Source organism: Podarcis pityusensis (assembly GCF_964106645.2).
Source record: "Podarcis pityusensis genome assembly, chromosome: 3".
NCBI lineage: Eukaryota > Metazoa > Chordata > Lepidosauria > Squamata > Lacertidae > Podarcis > Podarcis pityusensis.
In genome coordinates this window covers 26,126,243-26,152,120 of record NC_138026.1, presented here as the reverse complement: position 1 = coordinate 26,152,120, position 25,878 = coordinate 26,126,243, and the positions used below count along the sequence as shown (strand labels likewise).

Genomic DNA, 25,878 nt, shown 5'->3' with positions numbered 1-25,878 from the left:
AACAGCAGACATTTTTTTATTTACTCTGGCAGCTTGAGTAATTCATTGGTTTCTTTGGATTGATGTGAATGACAGCTGATTCACTTTTTTTTTATTGGGCACCCATTTTGCATATATATATATAAAAAACCAGTGTTTAAGAAATGTTGTTGCATAATTAATTTTAAAAGAGCTCTTCACCCTTACAGTAACATTGGAAAGGAAATCAGAATTTTTGCTGCTTCCCCTCCTGAATATTATGTGCCTCAGCCTGCATTTTAGAGGCTCCCTCACTCATTTAAATCTAGTAATCTTTGGAGCTTGCAAAGCACCACGCAGAGCGCTGTATGAAAACAGATCACGCGACATCGCTGTGACGTCAGGAGGGGTGGGCCTCACTCACCGGTCAAACCTGGCCTACGGTGGCTGGGAGAAATAAGGATGCAGTCTGCCTGCCTCATCCAATTCTTCACTCCTGGTAAAGATGGCCCCTACAAAACAATGCAGAGGCTAGGATGTGAAGAAAGGCCTGTTTCAGGTCCAAAATCAGTTGGGGCTGAAGAGAGAAATATTGTTTTGAGGAGAGGGACTGGTATGCAGACCTCTAGACCAGTGGTTCCCAATTAGCTAAGTGCTGCAAACCCCCTGTTTTTCAAAAGCCGAGCCATGGACCCCCTAGTTTTTTTAAAAAAAATGATCTCTTTGGTAGTCTTTGCTATGTGAATGGTGCCACGGACCCCCTGGGTGGGTTACGATGACTATCAGTGGGGAACCCCTGTTCTAGATGATCCATTGCCTTGCAAGTTCCTGAGGACCAGAAACTACTGCTGAGTTAAGAGTTTCAAAGCATACTTATATTGCCGCTAGAAATGCTTGCTTGACAACAGTAGGCATTAACTGGCCCTAACTCGTAACTTGAAGGTTTCTTCTGCCATTTAGAGCTTGGATTATAATAGTACCAGGTCTGTTTCTGGATTCAGACATAAATGTGTCTGCCTGTGCCGTTATTGTTGTTGTGTTAGTTATTTAAGTATACCATCTTACTTTCCTTTTGAAAGTTGCTGCTTAGTTGCACCACATACCTGCGACTGTAGCAGGTTCAAAAGGGTAGGGGTATATGTGTGTACACATTTGCAGGAGAGCAGAGAACAGTTAGGACACTTATTAATCCAGGCAGTCGAAATCTTGCCATTTGCTTAGAACGAATAATTTAGCTTTCCAAATAATGTGTGCGTTTCTGCATTTGAAACAGACTAGTGTTTTCCTCCCCAACACACACACACACACACACAAAAATATATATACTGGCCAGAGAGACAGCATAATGCATTAGCAGCCAGTCCAAGTGGCACTTGCAACGAGGAAAAACAGTGACACAAGGCTAACACCACATTTCAAATCAGTGTTCTGGCTGCCTTGCTTGCAATATAGCAAACTCAAAAAACTGCTTCCAGTACAGCACTAGAGGGCAGTATGGTAGTGCAGAGATGATTAAACTGCATGTTGGACAAAGATGATTAAGTCAGGGCTGGCACTGCTGACATGTTTGTAGCATATAAGACAGATGTGTCGTGACAACATTATAGTCTCTATGGGGGCGGGAGCAGTTACCTGCCAACACACAGGGACACATAGTACTAGTGTGCTGGGAAGACGCAATTGGCAACAGAGACGTGGTGCGTGTCCACCACCATGTATCCACATCTCACTTTGAAACACAGTGGTGTGCATTGCACAGGCATTGCTAGAAAACCCTCTGCCATATAACTTCTAAAGGGACTTTTTTTCAGTAGTGCATTATCTCTTGGAATGTTATCAAAGCTTTTCTAGACCACTGGTGTGGCAGAAGAGGGTGGCAAACGTTCAGGGGCAATCAAAGAAACATTTCCCGTAAGGCACACCTAATTTTTAGAGGGGGAATGCAAGGGGGGAAATATATTTAAAGAGAGCGCTGAGCAGAGCCTGTATGCATTCCAGGCTCTGCTCAGCGCTCCCTTTCACAAGCCGCGTGGAGCGTATGTGTGGCGCTTGCAGGCTTTTCCCCGAGGAGGGAGAAGGGCAGCCCATCAGTGACGGGCTGCCCTCTCCCTCCTCGGGGAAAAGCCCCCAAGAGCCACACACACACTCTGTGCGGCTCTTTAAAGGGAGCGCAGCTCTTGGGGGCTTTTGCGGGAGGTGGGGAAAGTGAGAGAGCCGTGCGAAGCCTCCGCAGGGCAGCAGGATGAAGGCTCCCCACTGCCCTGCGGAGGCTTCATGCGGCTAAGCCAGAAGCTAGACCAGCGTGAGGGAGCGCTGCGCAGTGCTCCCTCTCACTGTTCTGGCTTCTGGGATAGCCCGCAAAGCCTGCATTCGCTTCATAAGACACACACACATTTCCATTTACTTTTTAGGATAGGAGGAGGAAAGTGCATCTTATAGAGCGAAAAATACGGTAAACATTTTAGTGTAGTGTAGTGTAGTATCAAAATATTTTTTATTTATTTGTAGGGAAATGGATAGATATCTTTTCAAAATATCTTTTCTGACAGATATGAAAGATCAGAAAAAGAAAGGCTTCTTTGTGTTTATGAAGAGCTGAGACCTAATATAAATGCTAGGAGTTGTTCCTTTTTGTTTTCCAATGTGCTTCTTATCAATTAAAAACTTGGTGTGGCACGAGCAAATGTTTATTCTGAAAGTGTGGCCCACAGAAAAAAGTTTGAGAACCGCTGTCTACTAAACAAACACATTTCAGACATGGCAACCTATGCACAGTGGTGAACACTGCACCTCTCTAGAGGGTGGGGGTGCAACACAGGGGTGTTTCTGGGGGAGTAAAGAAACACCCAAAATTGGCAGGGTGGGGGAGTCCACAGATAACTTCCTGGAAGCAGGGAGAACTTCCTCCCATTAATTTATTCAGCTTAACTTTATCTGAGGTTCCAAGGCATGGTACCTGTATATCTGCAGCCAATTTACGTCCTAACAGAGAAAAAGACCCTACGTAGAGTCAAACATATTACGCCCCCCCCCCCTTAAAGTCTTTTAAAATTCTAGAGTTGTAATTAAACTGTAGGGATTCCACCTCTTTGGGGAAGCTGGTAGAAACAAGGGAAAAGAAATTAAGCTCAGAGGAAACAAAAGTTGGGATAAAATTTATTTATTTATTTCCCTTTAACGCAAAACGATACACAATGATTTCAAATGCTTGCCATACTTTTATTTTTGAGAGCAAAATTGCTACAAACAAAAAATCCTTTATCAATCCAGTCGCTATAAATTAGTTACGTACTTGCATTTGTGTGCTACCAGGAAGCTTATCGTTAGATTAAACATAAATATTGAAGAACGCAACAGGAAACGTATACCCTCAAAGCTTTAAATGTTGGGAACTACTGTAAATCAATGGGTCAGTATCAAGTTACAGATAATCCACTCTTGTTTTTGTCATAGTCTCTGGGATGTTACAGCATCAGGAAACCTATTATACACCCAACCCTGTTGTTTTTGCTTACATAGAAATCCCATTGAATCAACATTGGCAAGATTAGATTTGCAGTTTGATCCCCTGTGTATTGCCTTAGAAGGAACTCCTGCTTTCTTCAGCAGAATACACTACCAACTATGCATAAGACTGCAGTTATTCCAAGTTATCACATGGGCCAGTATTCACTATTTTATGCATGCCTCCACATTCATTTTTGTATCCAAGTTCTTTCTAATGAGCAAAGCAGCAGAGAGCTTTAAACCAGGGATGGGGAACTTGTGGCCCTCCAAAATGGTGTTGGGCTGCAAGTCCCATCATTCCTGCTGGCTGGTAGTGATGGGAGTGAAATCCAACAGTGTCTGGATGGGGAAAGGTTATTTACCCCTACCTGAAATTCTACAAACCTCAATGAGAAAGGGGAAAGGGCTTGAATCATAAGTGACTTAGTGATGGGTGGTCTGCTAGCGAATTCTGGAATAGCTCTGTGCTGCACAGAAGTTACAACATCCCAACAACAGATTTGGGAAAACACTCTACTACCAGCATAGCAATGCAAGTCTAATGCAGAAATGAACTAGTCATAACAAATAGCCACATTTTTTATATCTATTAAATAAGTGAATGCAGTTGTTTATGCATAGGCAGGATTGGAAATATAGATTTGTTAAGTGAACTGCTGCCCTATGCTTCTGTAAAGTTTTAAACCAGTCATCCCCAACCTGTGGCCCTCCAGATGTTTTGGCCTACAATTCCCATGATCCCTAGCTAACAGGACCAGTGGTCAGGGGTGATGGGAATTGTAGTTCAAAACATCTGGAATGCCAAAGGTTGGTGGTGCCTGTTTTAAACCAATGACTATCTCTGTGGGGAACAACAGCATAAATCTTGTTCCTAAAGTCAAAAAGAGATGGTGAACCAATTTTAACTCTTGTTCATGTGCTGGACTCAGTCTTGTAGTTCACCCATTATTAATGAACTTCTCAGTTTAATTCCAGCGCCAGCAATCTTGAGAAGCCACCTGAATTAATACCCACTGCTTGAGTGCTGGGATTTGTATCTGGCTTCAGGTGGATTTGTTTGTGCAGATGAACTGGGAAATAAAATGCAAATTTAATTTTAACTTCAACTGTTTCATGTGCTACCTCCCTTGATTTGCAACCAGGCTAGAAGAAATTCAATTGGATTGACTCTATCATGGGATTAAGGCCTCAGTAATAATAATTAAAACTATAGAACTTCATGAAGGGCCAAACGTCAGGTGAAACCAGCTGCATCCTCTGTTGTAAATGGATAACATTCATTAAGTCTGTAGAGTCAACTTACTCCCACAAAATCTTAGCATTCATTTAGCTATGTGCCTACAGTGACAAACGGAAGGATGGGCAAATGAATTTTAAAGCATCTTTCAGAATATGAATAACTTAAAAGTTCTCGTGAGTTGCATGACAACTTACAAAGACCTGCTTGGATAATTATTATTATTTTTAAGAAAACAGTAATAGCATGCAAATATCTAAACACAATCATGGCAGCTATCTAGGTTGCAGTTCTGTGCAAAATGTACTCCTGATTTAATGGAACAATCTGATTCATGTGTAATTCAGAGTAGGATTGTGGCTACTGAGATTGCTTTAAACTGCAACAGGCTGGGACTTGATTAACTTTGCTAAATTGTGCTGGCCATCAAGCCACAATGATCAGCTGTGCCAAAGGGTACATAAGGAAAATGTAATACCTGCATTCGTGTTTTCTGTAAATAATTTTGCAATACTCAATTTATAATCTATTAAAATACTGCCTAAAGAGTTGAACTGGCTTACATCAGTGCTGTATTCCCACTTTAGCAACTGTGTAATGGAAGAGCTAAGGAAATAGTTTATTAGGATTCAGAAAGTGATAAAAGATAACGTTTACATTTTATCATTATGAACCAACACAGGACTTAATAACCAGCAATAGAAGGGTAGGATTTTTAAAAGATAGAAATGGTGGCTATAGGTCTTCAAAAATAGCTTCCTAAAATCTACATTTATACCTTCCACTTTCGTTGTAGATCTCCATTAATCTCAACAAGCGATTTGATGGATATTTTCTGTGTAAAGATCTTGCGCAGAACTGAGTTTAAGCCCAACGATTTCAAGCGGTTTACCTATACTTAATTCTGTGTTGGATTACAGCCATAGTTCTTTAAACCATGTCTCTGTTAACTCTGCTCTTCCCTTCTGAAGGGTGAATATTGATATTTGAAATACCTAGATTATATTTACAGCTGTACAATACTAATATAATATACTTCTAAAAAATACCACTATAATACTTTATCAACAAAAGTAACTAGGGTAGGTCTTGGAGTTGATTGACACCAGCACCCTGTGTTATACATCTTAATGTTGAAGTTTGTCCTTCATTAATTCCTGTGTCCTATTCTTAACATGCCTACTACTCTCCAGGATGATGTGCTGTTCTTTAATCTGTTAGGAAGATTTCCTGTGCCAGCCCTGTTAAAATGAATGAGTCTCATCATTTCAGTGAAAGGTTGCGCTTGGAGGCATTCTTCATTGCATGGAATAGCAGTGGGCATGTCCCTATTCCTTCCACAAGGTAGCTATCCTTATGGCTAAAACAAGCAAACTGTATTGGAATTCCTTTTTTGTGGAAGAAAAGGAAGCATGTGCTGTGAATTTCCACTTCATACATGAGGTCACCTGCATGACAGAAGGGAGGGAGCATTGCAAGTATAATACATGAAACAGGGCTTAAAAGAAAAAGAAAGAAAGAAAAAGCTGTGCTGAATATGAGTGAAGAAAACCCTTGCTAAGAATACACACACACACACACACACACAAATGGAATGGGAAGCTTGACATACGCCGTGGCTTAATCTTGAATGTGTATGCATCTCTTTCTCTCTCTCACACACACACACACACACAAAGAGAGATTTTTATGTGTTTAGTTCAGGTTATGTGGATATCCATCCTGCAAAAAATCCTCATATCTGATCTCTCACTCACTCTCTCGCTCACACACACACACAGATCAGATATGAGGATTTTTTGCAGGATGGAGATCCACATAACCTGAACTAAACACATAAAAATGTCGTGTTCCTTTTTTTTTTGGTGATAGAAGAACTTTGTAACACTGGCAGAGGTGAGGGTGTTCTGGGATATTTGTCCAGACTAATATGAAGCTTGTTGAAAGATTAGCACCTCATCAACAAGGTACTAACTTTCAGATAAAAGGCTGATTTGCACATACTGCTAAACCATGATTTGTTTAGCCTAAATAAATTTGTTTGAACGGGTGAATCCAACCCAGCAAACAAACCCTGGTTTATTTTCTGCCAACAAACATGATATGCTTGTGAACCCATGACTCATTTTAACTATGGTTTGCTTTATGTGAAAACCTTGCTTAAGCATGGCTTGCTTGGGCACCCCACCCCAAATGCTCATCATACTACAAATCACAAGGCAGGAGTGGCTGGGAAACAAGCCAAGCTTTGGAGAAACAAAAGAAACTGAGACAACCCATGGCTTATTAAATAAATCATGGTTAAAACCAACCATAGCTTAGTGTTATGTGCAAACACACACACACAAAAAACACCCATAAACAGATAGCGGTTCAGGATTTGTGGACTGCACCAGCTTATAAAATAACCGATAGTGCAGACATACAACGTAACCTGCACACAAAGCTTGATTCAAAAATTGAGCTGGGAGTGGGGGGCAGGAATTATATTTCTACACATTTTCTTTGTCGAATTCACAAACAAAATTCATTGTAATATGACAGGCGACATCATTCCATCCCCCAGAGGCTATCATTTCTACACAGTCCTCTTCATCATAAGCATTATTTGGCTCTCCGTTGCTCCATTTGTTGAAGGTCTGCATTGGGGACCGGTCGGAGTAAACAAAATGGCCCTCTTTCTCTAGGTCGTTAATGCCAATGAAAACTCGGCTGAGGCCAGCTTGATTGATGTAAGCAGCAATTAGGCTATTGGTGTTTTCATCCTTGGGCATGCTCAGCGTTCCTCCCCTTCCTTGGCAGTAGAGCTGGGCGTCCATGTACCTCTTCTCTTCTTTCACCAGCAAGTAAGTCTTATTATCTGTCTCACGCACACCAGCAACAGCTGCGGGGGAGGGCAGTGCTGAAAAGTGAGCACTTGCATTTCTATAAACCAACTTAATGCATAGCACAATCAACCAGTGATTAAGCAAGCAAGATTTCCCCACATGCAAGGAAGGGGAGAATGTTTGTCTGGACATTCTTACCTTTTTTAATGAACTTCAACTCGGTCGTCAGCAAGGTCACTTGGTTATCCATTTTACCAATGGCTGTTCGTAGCTGGCCACATTCACAAGGAATGCCTGCAGAAAACCCGTGTACAAGTTACATATGGGCATTTGCACAAAACGTCTCGCATTGTTTGCTGGCTACCCAAAATAGTGCATAAAGGTAAAAGTAAAGGGACCCCTGACAATTAGGTCCAGTCATGACCAACTCTGGTGTTGCGGCGCTCATCTCGCTTTATTGGCCAAGGGAGCCGGCGTACAGCCAGCATGTGGCCAGCATGACTAAGCCGCTTCTGGCGAATTAGAGCAGCACATGGGAATGCCGTTTACCTTCCCGCCGGAGTGGTACCTATTTATCCACTTGCACTTTGACGTGCTTTTGAACTGCTAGGTTGGCAGGAGCAGGGACCGAGCAACGGGAGCTCACCCCGTCGTGGGGATTCGAACCGCCGACCTTCTGATCAGCAAGTCCTAGGCTCTGTGGTTTAACCCACAGCACCACCCGAGTCCCAAAATAGTGCATATTTCACAGCTTTTATCCATTAACTTACTATCCTCTTACTCCAACCCTCTGGAGTAGGGGTAGGCCCATGAGCCGGAATCAGCCTACGGAGGCCGTTTAGCCAACCCACGAGCCACCAATGAACCGAGCCGCCCGCTCAGGGAGGCGCTGCGCTAAAGTGGTGCAGCATGGCGCAGGGACTCTCTTCTGCGGCTCCAGAAATTGCTTCTGTGCATGCCCAGTCGCCGAAAATCGCTTCTGCGCAGGCGCAAGTTTCGGCGTCTGGGCATGCTCAGATGCGATTTCCAGCGCCGTGCTGGATCTCTGTGGGAGTGATCCGGCCCATGCCCGGTAAGCCTTGCAGACCCCTGCTCTGGAGAATACCAGTAACGCTGCATTGCAGGTATTGAACCCCCCAGACTGGCTGCTGGTACATACATATAAGACAGTTGTTTGTGCTCAACACGGTCCATCCCAGCACAAAGGGATCACAGGGGATGGTCTGTACATCACAGTAAACCATAGTATGGAATAAACCATGGCAGACTATAAACGAACACCTTGCTGGTAGATGCTGCTCAGTTGCTCCCACTTTGCAGCCAAGTAATATAAACCACAAGGCCTGCTCTTAGCATGATATGCAAACCATCATTTTTTTCTCCTGAACAACCACGTGTAGTAAGCCAATAAAATCTTGGCTGCGCTCAAACAGAGCCCACAGTTTCCTGCAACTATTTAAGATCATAGAAATGGCTGTTGAAAATCATATCCATTCACAATTGCATTCAAACTAAGATTCTGCAGGGTCATCCCATACAAAGTAGGAATTGTGCTGGGGTGGGGGGTGTGACTGGTTCATAGACATGAGCTGAATTTGAGAGCGTGTAGTACACATCGGTACAACAAAAGATGAGTTGGACTGGTAAGGGCTAATTCACATCTGTATGCATATCACTCGAGTTCAGTGGTTAATCTAATATTATGGCTGCTGAAATATTCTATCTTAAAAAACCGTATTATACAAGCTTATACAAACTATACATAATTTCACATTTATTAATTAGGACCTTAAATTGGATGTTAATACATTAAAACCAGTGCTAATATGGTTGGTTTACCTGGATCGCCATTAGGACCAGGTGGGCCTGCATCCCCGTTATCTCCTTTTTCTCCTAAGAAAGGGAAAATAAAGTTAAGCTTCTCAGCAGATAGCTTCAAGTAGAAACAATAGCCTTTATCTTATACACTGACACCAGAAACACTAGTTGTATGGGTTTTTTTAAGCCTTCCCAATGCTGACCTATGTGAAGGAAACTCAACTTCATTTATTTGTCATGATCGTCACATATGGCTTTGTCGTAATCATGGTCAATCATCTCTTGTTCCTTGCAGAAAAAAACTCAAAATACATGTAATTTAAACAACTTTTCAGAAATAACCGCCTAACAAATACTGAAAGAAAACATACCTTTTGAACCAATGGGGCCAATTTTTCCATGTCTCCCTATGCTTCCCTTCTGTCCTTTGTCCCCTGTTTCTCCTGGGGGGGGGGTGTCAAAATAAAAGAAAAATTAAATGTAAATTTTTACATATACCCTCAGTAGTCAGAGAGCCTTGAGAGACAATGGAGTGTGCCTCGAGGGGTGAAATCAAACTGCTGTGTTAGCAACACGAAAGTGATCTCCCTGGGGCACAAGCCTGGGCAGTATGTATAGGGGTCCTGGGCTACCCAGACCACAATGCCCCCCCTCTTGGTCTCACTGATGTATCAAAAAAATACCCGAAAGCATCATGTAGTCCTCAGTCAGAGTTGCCAGAGACTAAAATTAGTTCACTGAAATCAATAGATCATGCCCTCACAACCACAGGTCTGAGATTACAGCCCTTTCATTTCATCTATGCTAAGCAGACTACACGGCTGATCTTTTCCCTGTATGCATTCAAAGTCTTTATTAACAAGGAGTGCACAGCAGCCTCAGGAAGATACCACGAAATAACTATCTGGAGCCTCACAGCGGGAAACAAGAAGGTTTTTCAGTTTTAATGGCAGCGTTATACAGCATTTTACAATGGAGCTGTGGCAAAACGAGCCTCTTAAAAAATTGGCTGCCTCAGCAAATTCTAATGAATAAGAGATAAATATGCACGTTGCAGCACAAATCAGATATAAATATTGTCAACAACACTTCAGTATCTGACCATCTTTTTCATTATTTGCCCAGGTTTTCTATTATGCATGCAACAGAAATGGTTGCAGGAGCTTAGATTCACTGTGTGTGTGTGTGTGTGTGTGTGTGTGTGTGTGTGTGTACCTTTAATGTATGTTATTGAACCATATAGAAGGCTGATCACCAAAGAATTGATTTTTATGGTGCTGGAGGAGACTCTTGAGAGTCCCATGGACTGTAAGAAGATCAACCCTATCCATTCTTATGGAAATCAGCCCTGAGTGCTCACTGGAAGGACAGATCCTGAAGCTGAGGCTCCAATACGTTGGCCACCTCATGCGAAGAGAAGACTCCCTGGAAAAGACCCTGATGTTGGGAAAGATGGAGGGCACAAGGAGAAGGGGACGACAGAGGGCGAGATGGTTGGACAGTGTTCTCGAAGCTACCAGCATGAGTTTGACCGAACTGCGGGAGGCAGTGGAAGACAGGAGTGCCTGGGGTGCTCTGGTCCATGGAGTCACGAAGAGTCAGACACGACTAAACAACTAAACAACTAAACAACAACATGGTTCAATAGCACCCAAAATGAGCAGAAGAATGAAAAAACATGGATTGTTTTGTGTATATCTCATTCCAAGAAGAGCACACACTAGTACAGAGGTAGCCAGTTTACACAAGTTGCCTAAGAATAACCTCCGCATGCTCAGAAGCTCCCAGCAGGCTGTAGCAACCATGGATTCTGGTGAGCTATATTCCAAGAACCCCCATTACAACCATCTTGTTTCTTATTTGGTGCTGCAGGGACAAGACCTGTAGTGGCAGATTGTAAGTGAACAGGCAGAATGTGCAAACAGAGCGCCTGAATGGTTTTTTCCACTTGACCAGTAGCTGCTACAGTAATCCTGAGGCTTCTGGGTGCATGGACGCTTCCCTCCTCAGTCTCGAATTGTTTTATAATGCAATCCTGTACATGTCTACTCAGAAGTATGGGGTTCATTGCCAAGTAAGCATGTATAGGGTGCAACCTCAGGCCCCGAGTCAACCTGGAAAAAACGGTGAAAAGGACACAAAACAAATACTTCAGCATTGCTAGCAATATTTGTATCCAGTTTGTGCCTTATTCTGCATATGTCCCTTATTCATGACAAATAGCTGAGACAGCCAATTTTTTAAGAGGCTCGTTTTGTCACAACTCTGCTGTAAAAAGTGCTGTACAGCATTGCCATTAAAACCGAAAAACCATCTCAGTTCCTGCTGTGAGATACCAATACTAATTTTGTGGCATCTTCTGGCGGGCATATTTGAGGCTGCTGCAATGCTCATCATGAACGCAGGAAAAATTCACAACAGTCTTCTGTGACTAGATAACAGAAGCAGCAGTCTCGTCAGCCAACATTTTGGTACCCAGCTTGAAGCTCTCATCCATGCGTGGAAAAATTAGAGTGATTATATAGGACGCTTGTGTACATATGACAGGGTGAGTTGTATGTAGGAAGACGGAAGCTCTTATGACAGATACAACCAAATAATCCCCATATTCAATACAAAATTGAGTTGTGTGAAAGGGTTCAGTGCCTTCGACCAGTGGTTTTCAACCAGTGCGCCATAGCACCTTGGGGTGCCTTGAATGATGTTGAGGGGTGCCACGGGCAACACTGGCCTCTGTCTCTCTTTCCTTCCCTCTCTCCTCTGATGCCTTCTCGCATCTCTGCCTCGCACAGCTGTTTGTTGCAGCAGCCTTGGCTACAAGTTCCCCAGGCAACTGCTGCTTCTGGGGCTGGTCAAGGAGTGCTTGTTGCCAGGAGCTGAGGTTGCCTCAGAGTGAGCAAGCAAGTGGGCGAGAGATCCTAGCCAGCCAGTCTGCCAGCCCTTGCTGTTGAGATTAGATTAGACAGACAAGTCCCAGGCCCCTGTGGGGCAGTATAAGGAAGCACCTCTCATTGGGGCAGGCATGGGGCAGCTCAGAGACCAGGGGCGGCAGCAGCGGCTGCCCAGAGGACTCCCAAGGAGAGGGGAGGGGAGACTGAGAGAACACTCCACAAGGGAGGATGTTTGAAAAAGGGTGAGAAGCTGCCATCTCTGCAGACAAGAGATGAAATAACTCGGCTCCTGAGCCCCGCAGGGGTGCTGCAGAAAGAATGTACAGTGGTACCTTGGGTTACATACGCTTCAGGTTACAGACTCCGCTAACCCAGAAATAATACCTTGGGTTAAGAACTTTGCTTCAGGATGAGAACAGAAATCGTGCAGCAGCGGCGCAGCGGCAGCAGGAGGCCCCATTAGCTAAAGTGGTGCTTCAGGTTAAGAATAGTTTCAGGTTAAGAACGGACCTCCAGAACGAATTAAGTACTTAATCCGAGCTACCACTGTAGTTGGTCAAGGGAGCTGTGGGCTCAAAAAGGTTGAAAACCTCTGCATTAGACAATAGAACAATATACTAACATGATCCTTCATGGATCTCTGGCTTAGAAACATCCCCCTCTTTAAACAAACAAAAACCATTATAGAAATATCTTGCCTTGTCTGTCCAACCTGAGAGTTTGCATCATGCATTCTGAACTGTGATTGATCTTAATAAAGAACTTGTTTTTCAGTAGTCCTATGTTTTCTGATCCTTGAGGTTCACTCACGTCTTTGGGTCTCAACATAAAGCACTTAAAACTCGTATCACTTATTGATTTAAGCCTAGGCAGCTCTTCTGTCAAGCTGAAATGTGCAATGGAAATTCAAAAGAAGGAAGGCAGGAAGATTCCCCCATCCTTAGACCTGTCAGAGGGTCACCTAACATTCTCTACATTGGAACTCTATGCAGAAGCAGCCTTCACTCTTCTTAGGAGTAGTACCCAACAGTAGGTGTTAAATTTTCAATTAAAAATAAATAAGAATAATAATCAATATCATTATTATTGATGGTGATGAAATCAGATGCCCTGTGTTTTAAGATTGCTATTTACTGTTTTATCCAATTTCTTTTTAAAAATGGAACAATTATTGTATGTGTATTCTTAAAAAAAAAATCATAATGCAACAAAATTGACAAGTATAACATTAACTGGTATTCAGAGGTTCTTAACTATTTCTTTCGTTTCTTGCAAAGCTATTTGCCATTGTTACGGTGAGCTTGAGTGTGGGGGGGGGGGAAGAACCTTTATACCTTCTCTAAAGCCAAATGCCACATTTAGTTTTTGTATTTATTTTCTAACTACTCCTTCCAGGTCTCTCTCAAAGAGCTCCCAGTGCTCTAAGTCCAGAAGAAAGGTCAAATAAAAGGGGTCAGATAAATTGGTTTCTGGTGTGCAATTGTTCTCTCATAAGATTTCTTTGCAATGAAAATAGCCTCTTATGTCTTTTTAATAATACTCACAAAGAGCCTAAGTATTTTAGAACTTACAGGCCTGGCACAAATGGAATTACAGAAATGCTTGTGCAAGTCCCAAAGCATCATTATAAACATAAACCATTGCCAGATCGGCCAAGGAATTACTTTCACACACCCTTCCCTTTGCTCCAGGCATTACTGGCCCCAGCAATACAGTCTGTTCACTCTGGCTGCTTCCTGAATGTGAAAAATACCTTTCCTTAGCTAAGTCTGGTATTACAAGAAAGCAGGGTCCTGCTGGATCTTGGTTTTGAGAACCCTTCCTCATGCCAGAACTCTGCAAAAAGCAGAACTGAAGTACCTGCTCAATCAGTTGATGCACACAGATCCACTGGAAGTTTAGTTCTGCTTGGTCACTATCTCCCACCACACCTATAGGTCAACTTTGATAAGTGGGTGGGACCACTCATGTCACTCAGCTGACATCAGGTGGGGTGTGTTTTTTAAGCAACAGCCTGCCAGGCCAAATTGGTCTGTGGACCAGAGGTTTCCCCACTTTTGACCTAGCCCAGTATCCTGATTCCAACAGTTGCAAGCCAGATGCATCCAGGAAGCCAACAAGCAGGGCAGTGGCATAGCATGGATTGCCAGCACGCAGGGCCATGCGGAGGGAGGGAAACAAGACGGAGTATGCATATGCGTTCAACTGCCTAACGGCATCCGTGTCGCCCAGGAGATTGCAGCCGCAGAAATAAGAAAAGAGTCATTCTGGAGAGATCACTTCCTGGTTCACATGGAGAAGCAGTTTTCAATGGAGCCTAGTGACAGCAGTGGGCAGCTGTATTGAGGCAGCACTGGGTGTTGAAATTTTGCGCCCGGGGCAACCTCCCCTGTGGCTCCCCGCCAAGCTACACCACTGAGCAGGTGGTTTGTTCTCCACGACTGGTATTCAGACCATCTCTGAACAAGCTCTCATCACAGATATTTAGGATTCATGATGAACAGCCATAATTCCCATATGCTCCAGGAAAAAATTAGATGGAAACCGTATTCAAACAAAGAAATATTTGCTCCAACGGAAAGCAGCATCATTTCCACATATTTTATAGCTTCTACAGGTATAAGCGGCTTTATCTAGCAGCACTCCCTCTGGTGATAGAGAACAGGGCAGGAATTCCCATGGTTTTGATTGCATCACAGAAGATGGAATTATGATGCCAGGAAAACTTAAGGCAGAAGAAATGTTAGGTTCCTGGCTCTCAGTTCTTCCATTTCCTGATGCTATGAGCCTTTTCTTCTCTTCTGAGAACACTGGACCCAACAATACTGCCAGAAAGCCTGATATACATGATTACCCTCTACTCGGCACTAGGAAATAAACAGTTTTATGAAGAGTAACCTCCATCACCTCCCTCTTTAAAAAATACTGACCTTTTTCTCCTGGAGGTCCAACTCTTCCTGGGCGGCCTGGGGCACCTTTCTCCCCCTTTTCTCCAGCATCCCCTGTTTTGTAGTTAAAAAGGAGATACAATAATAACAACAACAACATGCTTGAATTCTCAATATGAACAAGCCTCTTGATTTGTAGTGAAAATTACAATAAGTAATAGGAGTGGACAGCATTCAAACTCAGTGCAGATCCACTGAAATAATTTTGCAGTTGATACCAAAGGGACCACTCTGAGCATAACTGATTATAAGATCACTCAATGTCATTTGGGTGTCAGTGTGTGCATATATGTCTAGATATAAGAAGAACCACCTGGTGTCAAGGGTCTGGTTGGTTGTGTTTGCTCAGCAACCTCGGCTTTTGAACGCCACCATTTTTTAAGTTTTCAGAGGGATTTTCCAGATAAAAGTTAAAAAGATATAATGAAGACTAGGTCTCTTCCCTAAGGTAAATACACTCAAGCCTGGTCAATGGGAAAAGGCGAAAGGTAAAGGGAGAGAGTACAAATGCAAGAGGAAAAGAACTGGCTTGTCAGAATCTAATGAGGTCTTGAGAACGGCAAAAGAGAATAGAAAAAAAGATGCAGAAAGTTCAGTTTCGGAAAACAAGAACAGCATGGTCACAGAACATTCAGATACATGTTACCCATGCAATGGGAACGCAGTTAGTAAACTTCGGACAGAACTTTGCATTTAGTCATGGTTTCCATTCTATTATCAACTTAAAAACAACAGCAACAATACATGATAAGACATACGGATACACACACACACACACACACACACACACACAAACTAATATAAAGCACTAACCACTAGACAAATGCAACATTTAAATGGTACCATAGGTCACTAGAAAATGTAGCAGTGGAAACTCCAGGATGTTCTCAAATGTCTTCATTGATCAATAGCCCTCCTTGTGAAGGAAAATGTGGATAATGTACTGCTGTGTATACAGTACATGCCCTTAGAAAAAATAGCCATGCCCTTAGCCACTGCTCCAACAAGGTTACCTGACACCTTTTGCCTTTGTGTGAATGCAGCCTCTGCCACAGGGCCATTCCAGATGTGAAGTGGGTACTTTTTTGAACTTTGCTGTAGCATCAAAGGCACCTCACCGACATCCTCCAGAAAAAGAAATATGATTGCTCCAAAGTACTAAGACTCAAGGCTGCGGAGAAGCTGAGGGCATGAGCTGGATTTCAGCCAACAGATGAAAGGCTCCACATCTCATTAGCACTCCTCTAAGCTAGCCAGCTACCCCCCCCTGACAGTTTAGATCAGGCACTGATGGCTTTTTAGAGATTTTATATTAGCTGTGGCCTTCGCAGGCCATTTTGTGCTTCACTGAATTTCTTCATCAATCTCCTTCACTATTATGATTATAGCTTCTAATTAGGTAGGATATGTGGAACCAAGAGCAGATTTGGGACCCATCTCCCTTTCTTTCTCAGGCAGAGATAGACAGATAGTTCAGTGTTTTCTGATCATTTGAGGAATATGAGATTGTTGGAACTCATTAAACAGTCAGACCTGTGTATGCTAACAACCATCATTTTTAGCATTTGTGCGACAATATATAGAAGGGTTTTCCCCTGAAACGTAAGCTAACTGTTCATACTCTGTGTGGTTTTGTAGTTTTATCTAGTGGTAATGCTTTGACTTTACAAACAGGGAAACTAAGATAGAGTAGTTAAGATGCTCTTCCAAGGTCAAAGAAGGCATCAGTAGATCAAGATTAATGCCCCCATCTACCTAGTCTGTGCTCTGCAGAATAGACTATTCCTTTCTATAAATATGCACTGTATTAAATCTAGTTAAGAGACAACCAGTCCTAATTTAACACTGCTCTCCATTTTCTCTAGGGTGCTGTGCTACCTGTATGAATAAAAGCATCCTACTAAATTCAGACATTGCATTTGGATAGTTTCATCCCCAAGGTTTTGAAATCAGGATTTTGGCTTGGGCAATGGCATTCTGAAATATAAAGGCAGAATGGGCAAGGTCTCTGTCTCTTTGTCACCCTCTCCCCACCCCCCGCACACACACAATTTCAGTATATACCATTCTTCCTTCACAAGAGTGACTCATACCCCAGCCCAGTTTATGCACAGTAGGCAGGGACAGAGCATTGCCACCTTTTCCTCCTGCAGAAGGAGCAGCCACATTATACTCAGCTCTACCTTTCCCTGTCTTCACTGCAAAAGACATTTGTCTTCCACTGCATAGTGTTTTAGGGGCCTTTCTCATACCTATATAATGCATGTGCCATTATGCCACCAACCACATGCTACACATTAGGTACAGGTAAAGGGACCCCTGACCATTAGGTCCAGTTGTGGCCGACTCTGGGGTTGCGACGCTCATCTCGCTTTATTGGCCGAGAGAGCCGGCGTACAGCTTCCGGGTCATGTGGCCAGCATGACTAAGCCGCTTCTGGCGAACCAGAGCCGTTTACCTTCCCGCCGGAGTGGTATCTATTTATCTACTTGCACTTTGACATGCTTTCGAACTGCTAGGTGGGCAGGAGCTGAGAGAGAGCAACGGGAGCTCACCCTGTCACTGGGATTCGAACCGCCGACCTTCTGATCGGAAGTCCTAGGCTTAAATTTAGTTGAATAATCCTTCCCTCTTGAACTGTAGATCTGTAAGGAGTACGGTAACTCGAGCAAAACTCTGCCTCAAACTGCAATTCCAAAGATCCCTTGTGGCAAATCCATAACAATGGCATAACAGCGATATAAGCTTACGGTACATATATGCCCAAGGGGTACACACTGTAGATGTAAGCTGCCTTTTTGTGTGCTACCTTTTTATTGGCTTGAATTTGTTTTATCATTTGCATGAGAAGGCATTAGTGCTTAAGTACACTGGGACAACAAATTAAACTAGGTGGCAATTGGCAAGAATAGCAATGCAAAAAAATGACGTCCTTATACTTTGGGAATGAAATGTTGACGACATTAAGCAACCAAAATGTAAATTTCCTTCATTTGCTAAAATACCAAAGCATGAATATTTAACAACTGCTGCAACGCTAGCTAGGTGTGTTTACTTCTTGTAGTAGTAGTAATAATAAATAATAATATTTTTATTATTTATATCCCACCCATCTGGCTGGGTAAAAAAAAAGCACTCAGCCATAATGCTTAAAGCATGGGATCTGGCATCACATTTCTTAAATAATTCCAGTTTATTCCAACTGGCCCTTTATTTACTTTCCCTCTTTTTTAAGTGTAGCGGCCTTAAGGTCAGAGGCAGAATGTTCAGGCACGACAGTTCCCAGAAAATGTTTTGGAAATGTTAAAAGGAGGGCAGAAGGAGGGTTGGTAGGCCATACTAACTAACCCTAGGGAGAATGAAGTCAAGAGACATGCCAAGTAGTTTCTCTGAAAAACATGTTCCGCAAGCACTACAACTGTTGATCCAAAAGGATACTTCAGAGAGACTCGAATTCCTTGCGTTGCACCATCATAATAGGTTGTCATTCTTTTCTACAGGTGACTGCAGCTGTGTCTTTAACAGCAGCTCAGTGCACAAACTTTAGAAGATGGTGCTTGTTTCCATGTAGCTTCATCTACTGTTCTATGCATATCAGGCCATTGTTAAATGCACTGAAACAGCCATGTAGGAGGCATCTATTTTTTCCTAGTCGGTGGGCAACTCTAAATCCCCAGAGATGCAGTCCAGGATCCGGTGGAATTAAAGAACGCATCAGCTGATCAGCAGTGATCTAAGTGACAAATTCACTTCAAATATATAAAGGTAAAGGGACCCCTGACCATTAGGTCCAGTCGCGGACGACTCTGGGGTTGCGGTGCTCATCTCGCTTTATTGGCCGAGAGAGCCGGCGTACAGCTTCCGGGTCATGTGGCCAGCATGACTAAGCCGCTTCTGGCGAACCAGAGCAGTGCAGGGAAACGCCATTTACCTTCCCGCCGGAGCGGTACCTATTTATCTACTTGCACTTTTATGTGCTTTCGAACTGCTAGGTTGGCAGGAGCAGGGACCGAGCAACGGGAGCTCACCCCGTCGTGGGGATTTGAACCGCCAACCTTCTGATCAGCAAGCCTAAGGCTCTGTGGTTTAACCCACAGAGCCACCCGCATCCCTTTTTCAAATATATAATGCAGGCCTAAAAGAAAATTCTACAGCATTCTTAACAAGTGATCTGGAAATGCAACAACAAATTGGATTTAGCACCAGTATGCAGAATTCCAGAACAGGCTACATGCCAGCCTATATGGAAATAGGGAGGCACACCTTTGTGCAGGTCCCCTTGAAATTCTGCCATCAGGAAATCTTCCAAATTTCACAACACTTTTCACATTACAATCCTTGGTGGGGGGCGGTGTTTGAATTTTGACAGGTACTAGGATTGTGGGATGAATAAAAAGTATGACGGTACCAGTATCAGGCAGGTTACAGCAAGCATGGGATGCCTGAAGCCAGATGCCACTGGACTACAGTTCCCATCGTTCCTGACCAGTGGTCATGCTGGTTGGTGCTGATGGGAGTTGGAGTCCAGCAACATCTCGAGACCTACAGCTTTCTCAGCCCTGGTTTGACAGAGAACTAAGGGTGTGGGTATGCAGTGATGTTTAATCACCACCAACATTAAAAACTCTCCCAGGTCTTGCCTACAATTCCAGTGGTTGATTTCTTTACCTCCCTACCATAAGACTAAAAGCTCCTTCCCCTACAGAGGCGAAGCCTTAGAAAAACAAATATGCACATGTAATTTCATAGAATCACAGAATTGTTGAGTCAGAAATGACCCCCAGGGTCATCTAATCCAACCCCATACAATGCAGGAATAACAGCTTAAAGAATCCCTGACAGATGACGATCTAGTTTTTTTAAATAATAATAATAATAAGCCTCCAGTGAAGGAGAGTCTACTACCTTCTGAGCTCAAGTTCAACTTTTTTATTCCCCATGTTCTGTGCATTAGTATAAAGACAACTAAAACCATAAATCATTTCCTCCAGCTGCTTCCTTATTGGTTTTTCCTGCCCATTAGCAAGTTCCTGTACTACTGACCCAGTTTCCTGTACACCAATGAAGTTATTGTCCCTAGTACTTGATGTGTCCTCTAAAATATTATCTCCCACTTTCAGGATTCAGTTTAACACTCTCTGATCAAGTTTGTGAAACTCCTGGTAAACGCATTCTAGCCAACCGCTGTGAGGTACAACCCATTTTCTATTTAGCCAATGGAAAACACCTAACAATCCCGAAAGCAACCTCAGCAAACAAAAATATGACTGGGTGGGATCGGGGGAACTTCATTGGTCATGAAAATAGATACACCCGTTACCTTTTAGGCCTGGAACCAGAATCTGAACAGAGCAGGATTCTTCTGCAATATGCTGAGCATATCCAGATGTTGGCAGAGACAGGAAGGCAAGGCTAATTACAGAGACAAAGAAAACCAGATCACTCTTCATAATGAGCTTGTCCCTTACTCCTAAAAGGAAAGAATGAATAAACAGTTAAAAGGAATTCCAAAGACTTCCAGTAGTTCCAGGCTGTGTTTGCAGTGTTCTACAGTCCAGTGCCTCCTACTTTTGCAGCATGTAAGCAGCTTATCATGTACCTTGTGTTATGCGGTATATAGAGTTCCACAGGACGTCATTTGCTTAACTGTGCAGGAAAGCTATATCGGGGGTTCTCAGACTTGGTCAGAGAGTCTTTGCAAAGCAAAGAAATATTCGAAACCTCCCAAGTGCAACTGAGAAAAGGGGCCTTTGCCAAGCCAAAGCTCACTCTTGTCCTCAGCCCAGGAAAAAAGTTCAGACTAACAGATCAAAAGAAATGGAAACGCAAGGCTGAAGAGGTTTTAAGGTTCCCCAGGGAAGGAGGGCGAAGAGAGAGCGGGACTCGCACACTATAGACAACACAGCAGGCAGTTACAGAGTCCTATACTGCACTGATTGGGAGGAAAAGGCTGGCAGCCAGTCTCCGAGCCCAATCAATGCATACGGTGGGAGAGGTCAGCTCACGGTTCCCTTAGGGAGGCCCGAATTGCATTTTCAAAACCGCTATGAGAGTTCAACTGAGGGAAATGAAAGCCGCTTAGGAACAGATCAGAAGTACAAATGCATTGGGTGAGACGAACCTAATGAAAAAACTGCCTTAAATTGTTTTGTTTTCCACTGCTTTTCTTGTTTGCAAGCTCAAGAGGAAGAACAAACGTCAATTTCTTCCTGAATTAGCATGGGAAAATGGATTGGGGCTGTCTTGGTTCTAGGTGGCCTCCACTGAATTCTATGAGATAAAAGAGGCACTGGCATCACTAATGGCAGGGAATGAAGATGGAGTAGGGTTTGGGAGAAAAGACTGGAACTCTCTGTTCTGCCTCCACCTGTCAAACTTCTAGAGAGGCCCAGCTCGCTAATCCTAGATCTGTAAAGGGCTTGGTGCAGTTACTCACTACTGTTGCAGTTTCTTGATAAAGTTGCTTTAAGGTCTGAACCCTGACACTGAAACAGGCTTCAGGACTAAACTCTGCCTCCTACTAAACCTTCTACATTGCTTTAACCATTGTTCTTCAGCCTGTCAACAGATGTTGTTGGGACTACAACTCCCGTCATCCTTTACCATTGGCTGGGGATTATGGGAGTTGAAAAACAACAATTGGAGACCTGAGGTTGAAGAATAGTGGCTTAAAATATCGTTTGCACACAGCTGAAATATTATGTGAGCAGCATATATGGAGAGCTGCGCTGCTGCCCATCCAGGATGGTTAAGACTGTCCACAAAAATATAGATGGCGCAGGTGGTTGAATAATGGGGCTACTGACTCAGCATCATTGCTGCAGGGCTCAAAGTGTCCAATAACCACTGGTACCTAATATTAGGCCTGGCCATGAGATGGCTGGAAAGAGCAAGAAGCAACTTACTTTTCCTCCTTGCTTTTGTAGGAGCTGACCACTGCCTTCTTTAAACGCATCCTTTCCCAACCTGGTGCCTTCCAGATGTTTTGTACTACAGCTCCAACCAACTCCAGCAAGTATTGATGCACTGCCTGGGGCTGAAGGGAAATGCAAGCCAAACATCTGCAGAGCACCAGGCTGGGGGGAAGATGGTTTAATCCCAACTTCATTTCTTCCCCCGAGTCTGTTAGTTCCCTCGGTCCCACTGCACTTCCAGAGCAGCTTAACATATCAAGCTTGCTTTCTGCAAATGTGAGATGAGGAGAAGATTGCTAGGAGCAGAGCCCTGGATCCTACCTCCTTTCCTTTATAGTCTTCCTAGTCCAGGTAGCTCCCATCAGCAATGGCTACTAGACGGCGCCCAGAACTGGGAGATTATTCTGAGGTGACTTGGGTGCCTCAAAAATACTTGCAGTGCCATCACAGCATCTCTCCCACACCTCAGAGACCATTTAAGGGATCTTTGTTTGTCTTTTTTCCTGTTCCCACATACATTTGTCCTCTTCTCCTTCCACTTTTCAGTTCTCCACAACTAACCACCCCACTGCCGTGGCCATTATTATTTTCTATTCTTCTTTGACTTGACACCACCACCAACCCTACTCACCCATCATCCTTCCTCTTTAACTCTTTTTTTAATCTTGTTTTGGGGGGGTTTCTATTAGGCCTTCCATCCCCCCTTTTTTGTTTCCATAGGTATTTCTCAGAAGCAGAGCTTAATTCAAGTCAGGGCTTCCTAGAACCACCTCCAAAGCTCCTTTCAAGCATTGGACTCCATTCTGGAAAATGAGCAGGATGACTGTGAGAGTTTCTCCCTCACTCCTAGATAGTTCTTCACAGCCAGCAACCACTCTTGGAATCATTTCCCAGTCAGAGGCTATAATTTTGAAGTCTGTCACTTTTTAATTAAGTACTGCCTGGAAGATGGTGTGTAGAGGCCAGGTCAGGAAGGGAACCCACCAGAACTCACCAATGGGAAAGAGCATTTTCCCTCTCCGTTTCCATCTCTCGCTCTCCCTCCAATCTGACTCTTAGAAAATCTCACCGGTTCCAAAAGTTTCCAATGTTTTTTGCACCCATGCAGATCACACCACGCCTTCCTCTAAGATGTTGGCCAATACCGTTTAATTACTGCCACCTTTTTTTCCTGGCAAGACTTAGCTGTCTTTAACAGCAGCGTGGCAGGCAAAAAATTAAGCCAAGCATATTCAGTATGCCTTACTCTTGTTTTAAAAGAAAAAAAGAAAGCCGAACAGTATTATTTTTGCGGCTCAGCAATGTAGAGAACATTGCTGCCATCCTTTTGCAACGCTAGAAGGACATATTACGAGTTGGGAAAGGTTTTGCTTAGCATTTATCTGTGCTATTTTCCCCTTAGATTTATTAGTTAGCTGCTGTGAAGACAGCTCATTTTTGGTCTGCTACCCCTCAACACAAACTCCACCCTATGAGCTTACTTTACACTCTCTACAGACTGCAGTAAATATTCAAGTGACTACTACGCCATCTGTAAAAAGACACTGCAGCATGCGTGCTTTTCAAAAACTGTTAAAAACTAAATCCAGAAGCTATACTCCTCTACTGAACATAATATGCTCTCTCTTTAGCTTAGCTTCCATTAAAAAATTTAAAAATAAACGCTACACCACTGTTAATCCAGCCTTAGGTTTACCACCCACTCCACTGAGCAAGTGTATGTGGCCCCACAATCTATCTTCTTATCTCAGGCTTTTGAAGCATCGCCTACCTTACAGTTGCTGAGAAAACAGGCACCGCAGCACAACCTCTGCCTGGAGGGACACTCTGCAGATGAACCTCATTGCTACTATTTACAAAAGCCTGATAGTTTTTAATTTGAAGCGAACTCGTCTCCTGCTCTTCGACATCCAGCAAATCAGACCCAACAGTTGCAAGCGTTATCTATAAACAGCTTCCTGTTTGAAACAGCTCAGCTGTCCAGCAGGACAGTAATTAGGAGCAAAATGTGTGGGAACGCTACAGCGACCCATGATGTAAGCTGCTTCTTTTGGCAATGCGCTTTTTTTGGGGAATGCAGAATGCTTCTCCGTTCACAACTCTCCTTCCCATGAAGAGAAATCCTTGGTTAACCATTTAGGTCTGGCCAGTTGCAGTAATGTAAACAGGATCCAGCTAGAGCAAAGCTTCTGCTGCCTCCCTTTAGTTTTCGGACGGGATATTTAGAAATGCATCGTGGCCATGGTTCTCATCAAATCCTGGCACGTGGCTTAGAGACATTCTACACATTAAACACAGCGAGGTAGTGGAATTATGGATTGTACCACTTCAGACCATAGGTGTTAAAAAGGCCCTATAGTGTAAAAACTGGAGATAACTGAATTGTGGGGAAGGCTGTACTTCATCTGCAACTCTTGACCAGCACTATTTCTGCCTGGCCACAGAGACTTTGCAATTGCTGTTTCCCATGTTGCTTGCAGGACATTGTAACTGTATTCAGACTGCCTTCTCCCAACAACAGCTAAGACAAGGCAGTAGCAAGGATAAAACCTAATCAAGTGCAATAATCATATCATTACTGAAGCTTGTCTTGGCTGCTAAGAGAAGGCACTTCCTGTGGGAATAGCTGTTAGTTCTGTGCCACATGCAAACACACCACTTGTAGCTGCGTTTTCCAAGGCGAGTCAAAGCCTTTTCACCTCCCGAGATGAAAGCCACTGTCCTAATCAGTCCCTTTCTCCAACACAGTGGAGAAGAGTACTGCCATGATGTTACTAGTCTTATGCATTGGGTACAGGCCCTGGAACCAATATAGTGCCATTAATGTGTCTTGTCTTCCTGAATTTTGGAACGCTCAGGACAGATAAAATGAAGTAGAGTGGTACTTCAGGTTAAGAACTTAATTCGTTCTGAAGGCCCGTTCTTAACCTGAAACTGTTCTTAACCTGAGGTACCACTTTAGCTAATGGGGCCTCCCGCTGCCGCATGATTTCTGTTCTCATCCTGAGGTAAAGTTCTTAACCTGAGGTACTACTTCCAGGTTAGCAAAGTCTGTAACCTGAAGCGTCTGTAACCTGAGGTACCACTGCACAGTCAAAATTGTGAAACTCATTCCCACAGGAGGCAGCGGCGGCCAAAAACTCAAAATGGCTTTAAAAGAGGACTAGACCAATTCCTGACGATATGGCTATCAAGTGGCTACTAACCATAGTGGCTTTGCTCTGCCTCCACAGTTGGAAGGCAGTAATACTTCTGAATACCAGTTGCTAGAGATCTCAGGGTGAGGGTTCTTGTGCTTGGGTCAAACTTGCAGGTTTCCCACAGGCATCTGGTTGGCTGCTGCGAGAACAGGATGCTGGACTAGATGGGCCACTGACAGGCTCCAGCAGGCCCTTGGGTCTCCATCTGTTTTTGGACTACAACTCCCATCATCCCTAGCTAGCAGGACTAGTGGTCAGGGATGATGGGAACTGCAGTCCAAAAACAGCTGGAGACCCAAAGTTTGGGAAACCCTATTCTATACTATAATAAAGGCGTGCTCCCCACAGTGCAATTTGCATGGGATTAAAAACCAATAAGCAATGCTGAAGCCCCCAGGTCTTCACAAGCTAGAATATAACCTAGAATAGAGAGATCCCTTTGTGTACTCGGAGGGTGTACTACTATAATGGCAACTGCTGGGAGAAAACGTTTTAAAAGGCCCCAGCGTATTCATATATCCCTAGTACTAACTGCTCTAGGACCTCTGGACTGGAGCCCAAGGCTCTTGCTATGGCC

The 25,878-nt window shown here is 43.6% G+C and overlaps 1 protein-coding gene across 6 annotated transcripts; it reads right to left on the bottom strand.

Moving 5' to 3' along the window:
- Positions 1–3,102: 3,102 nt before the first annotated feature.
- On the bottom strand, positions 3,103–24,170 carry COLEC11 (collectin subfamily member 11). 6 transcript variants are annotated; one of them, XM_080999336.1, is made up of 7 exons: positions 23,873–24,170; positions 20,508–20,657; positions 15,170–15,241; positions 9,720–9,791; positions 9,370–9,423; positions 7,729–7,824; positions 3,103–7,604 (listed from the first exon to the last, which is right to left on the bottom strand). In XM_080999336.1, the coding sequence occupies exons 2-7, from the start codon at positions 20,635–20,637 to the stop codon at positions 7,195–7,197; spliced, it is 834 nt and encodes a 277-aa protein (XP_080855462.1). In that variant the 5' UTR covers positions 20,638–20,657; positions 23,873–24,170; the 3' UTR covers positions 3,103–7,194. The 6 variants fall into 6 exon arrangements, with proteins under 6 accessions (XP_080855462.1, XP_080855465.1, XP_080855463.1 ...); XM_080999339.1 differs by having other exon boundaries at positions 3,103–7,586; positions 23,873–24,168; XM_080999337.1 differs by lacking the exon at positions 23,873–24,170 and adding an exon at positions 20,756–21,187.
- Between the last annotated feature and the right edge of the window lie 1,708 nt (positions 24,171–25,878).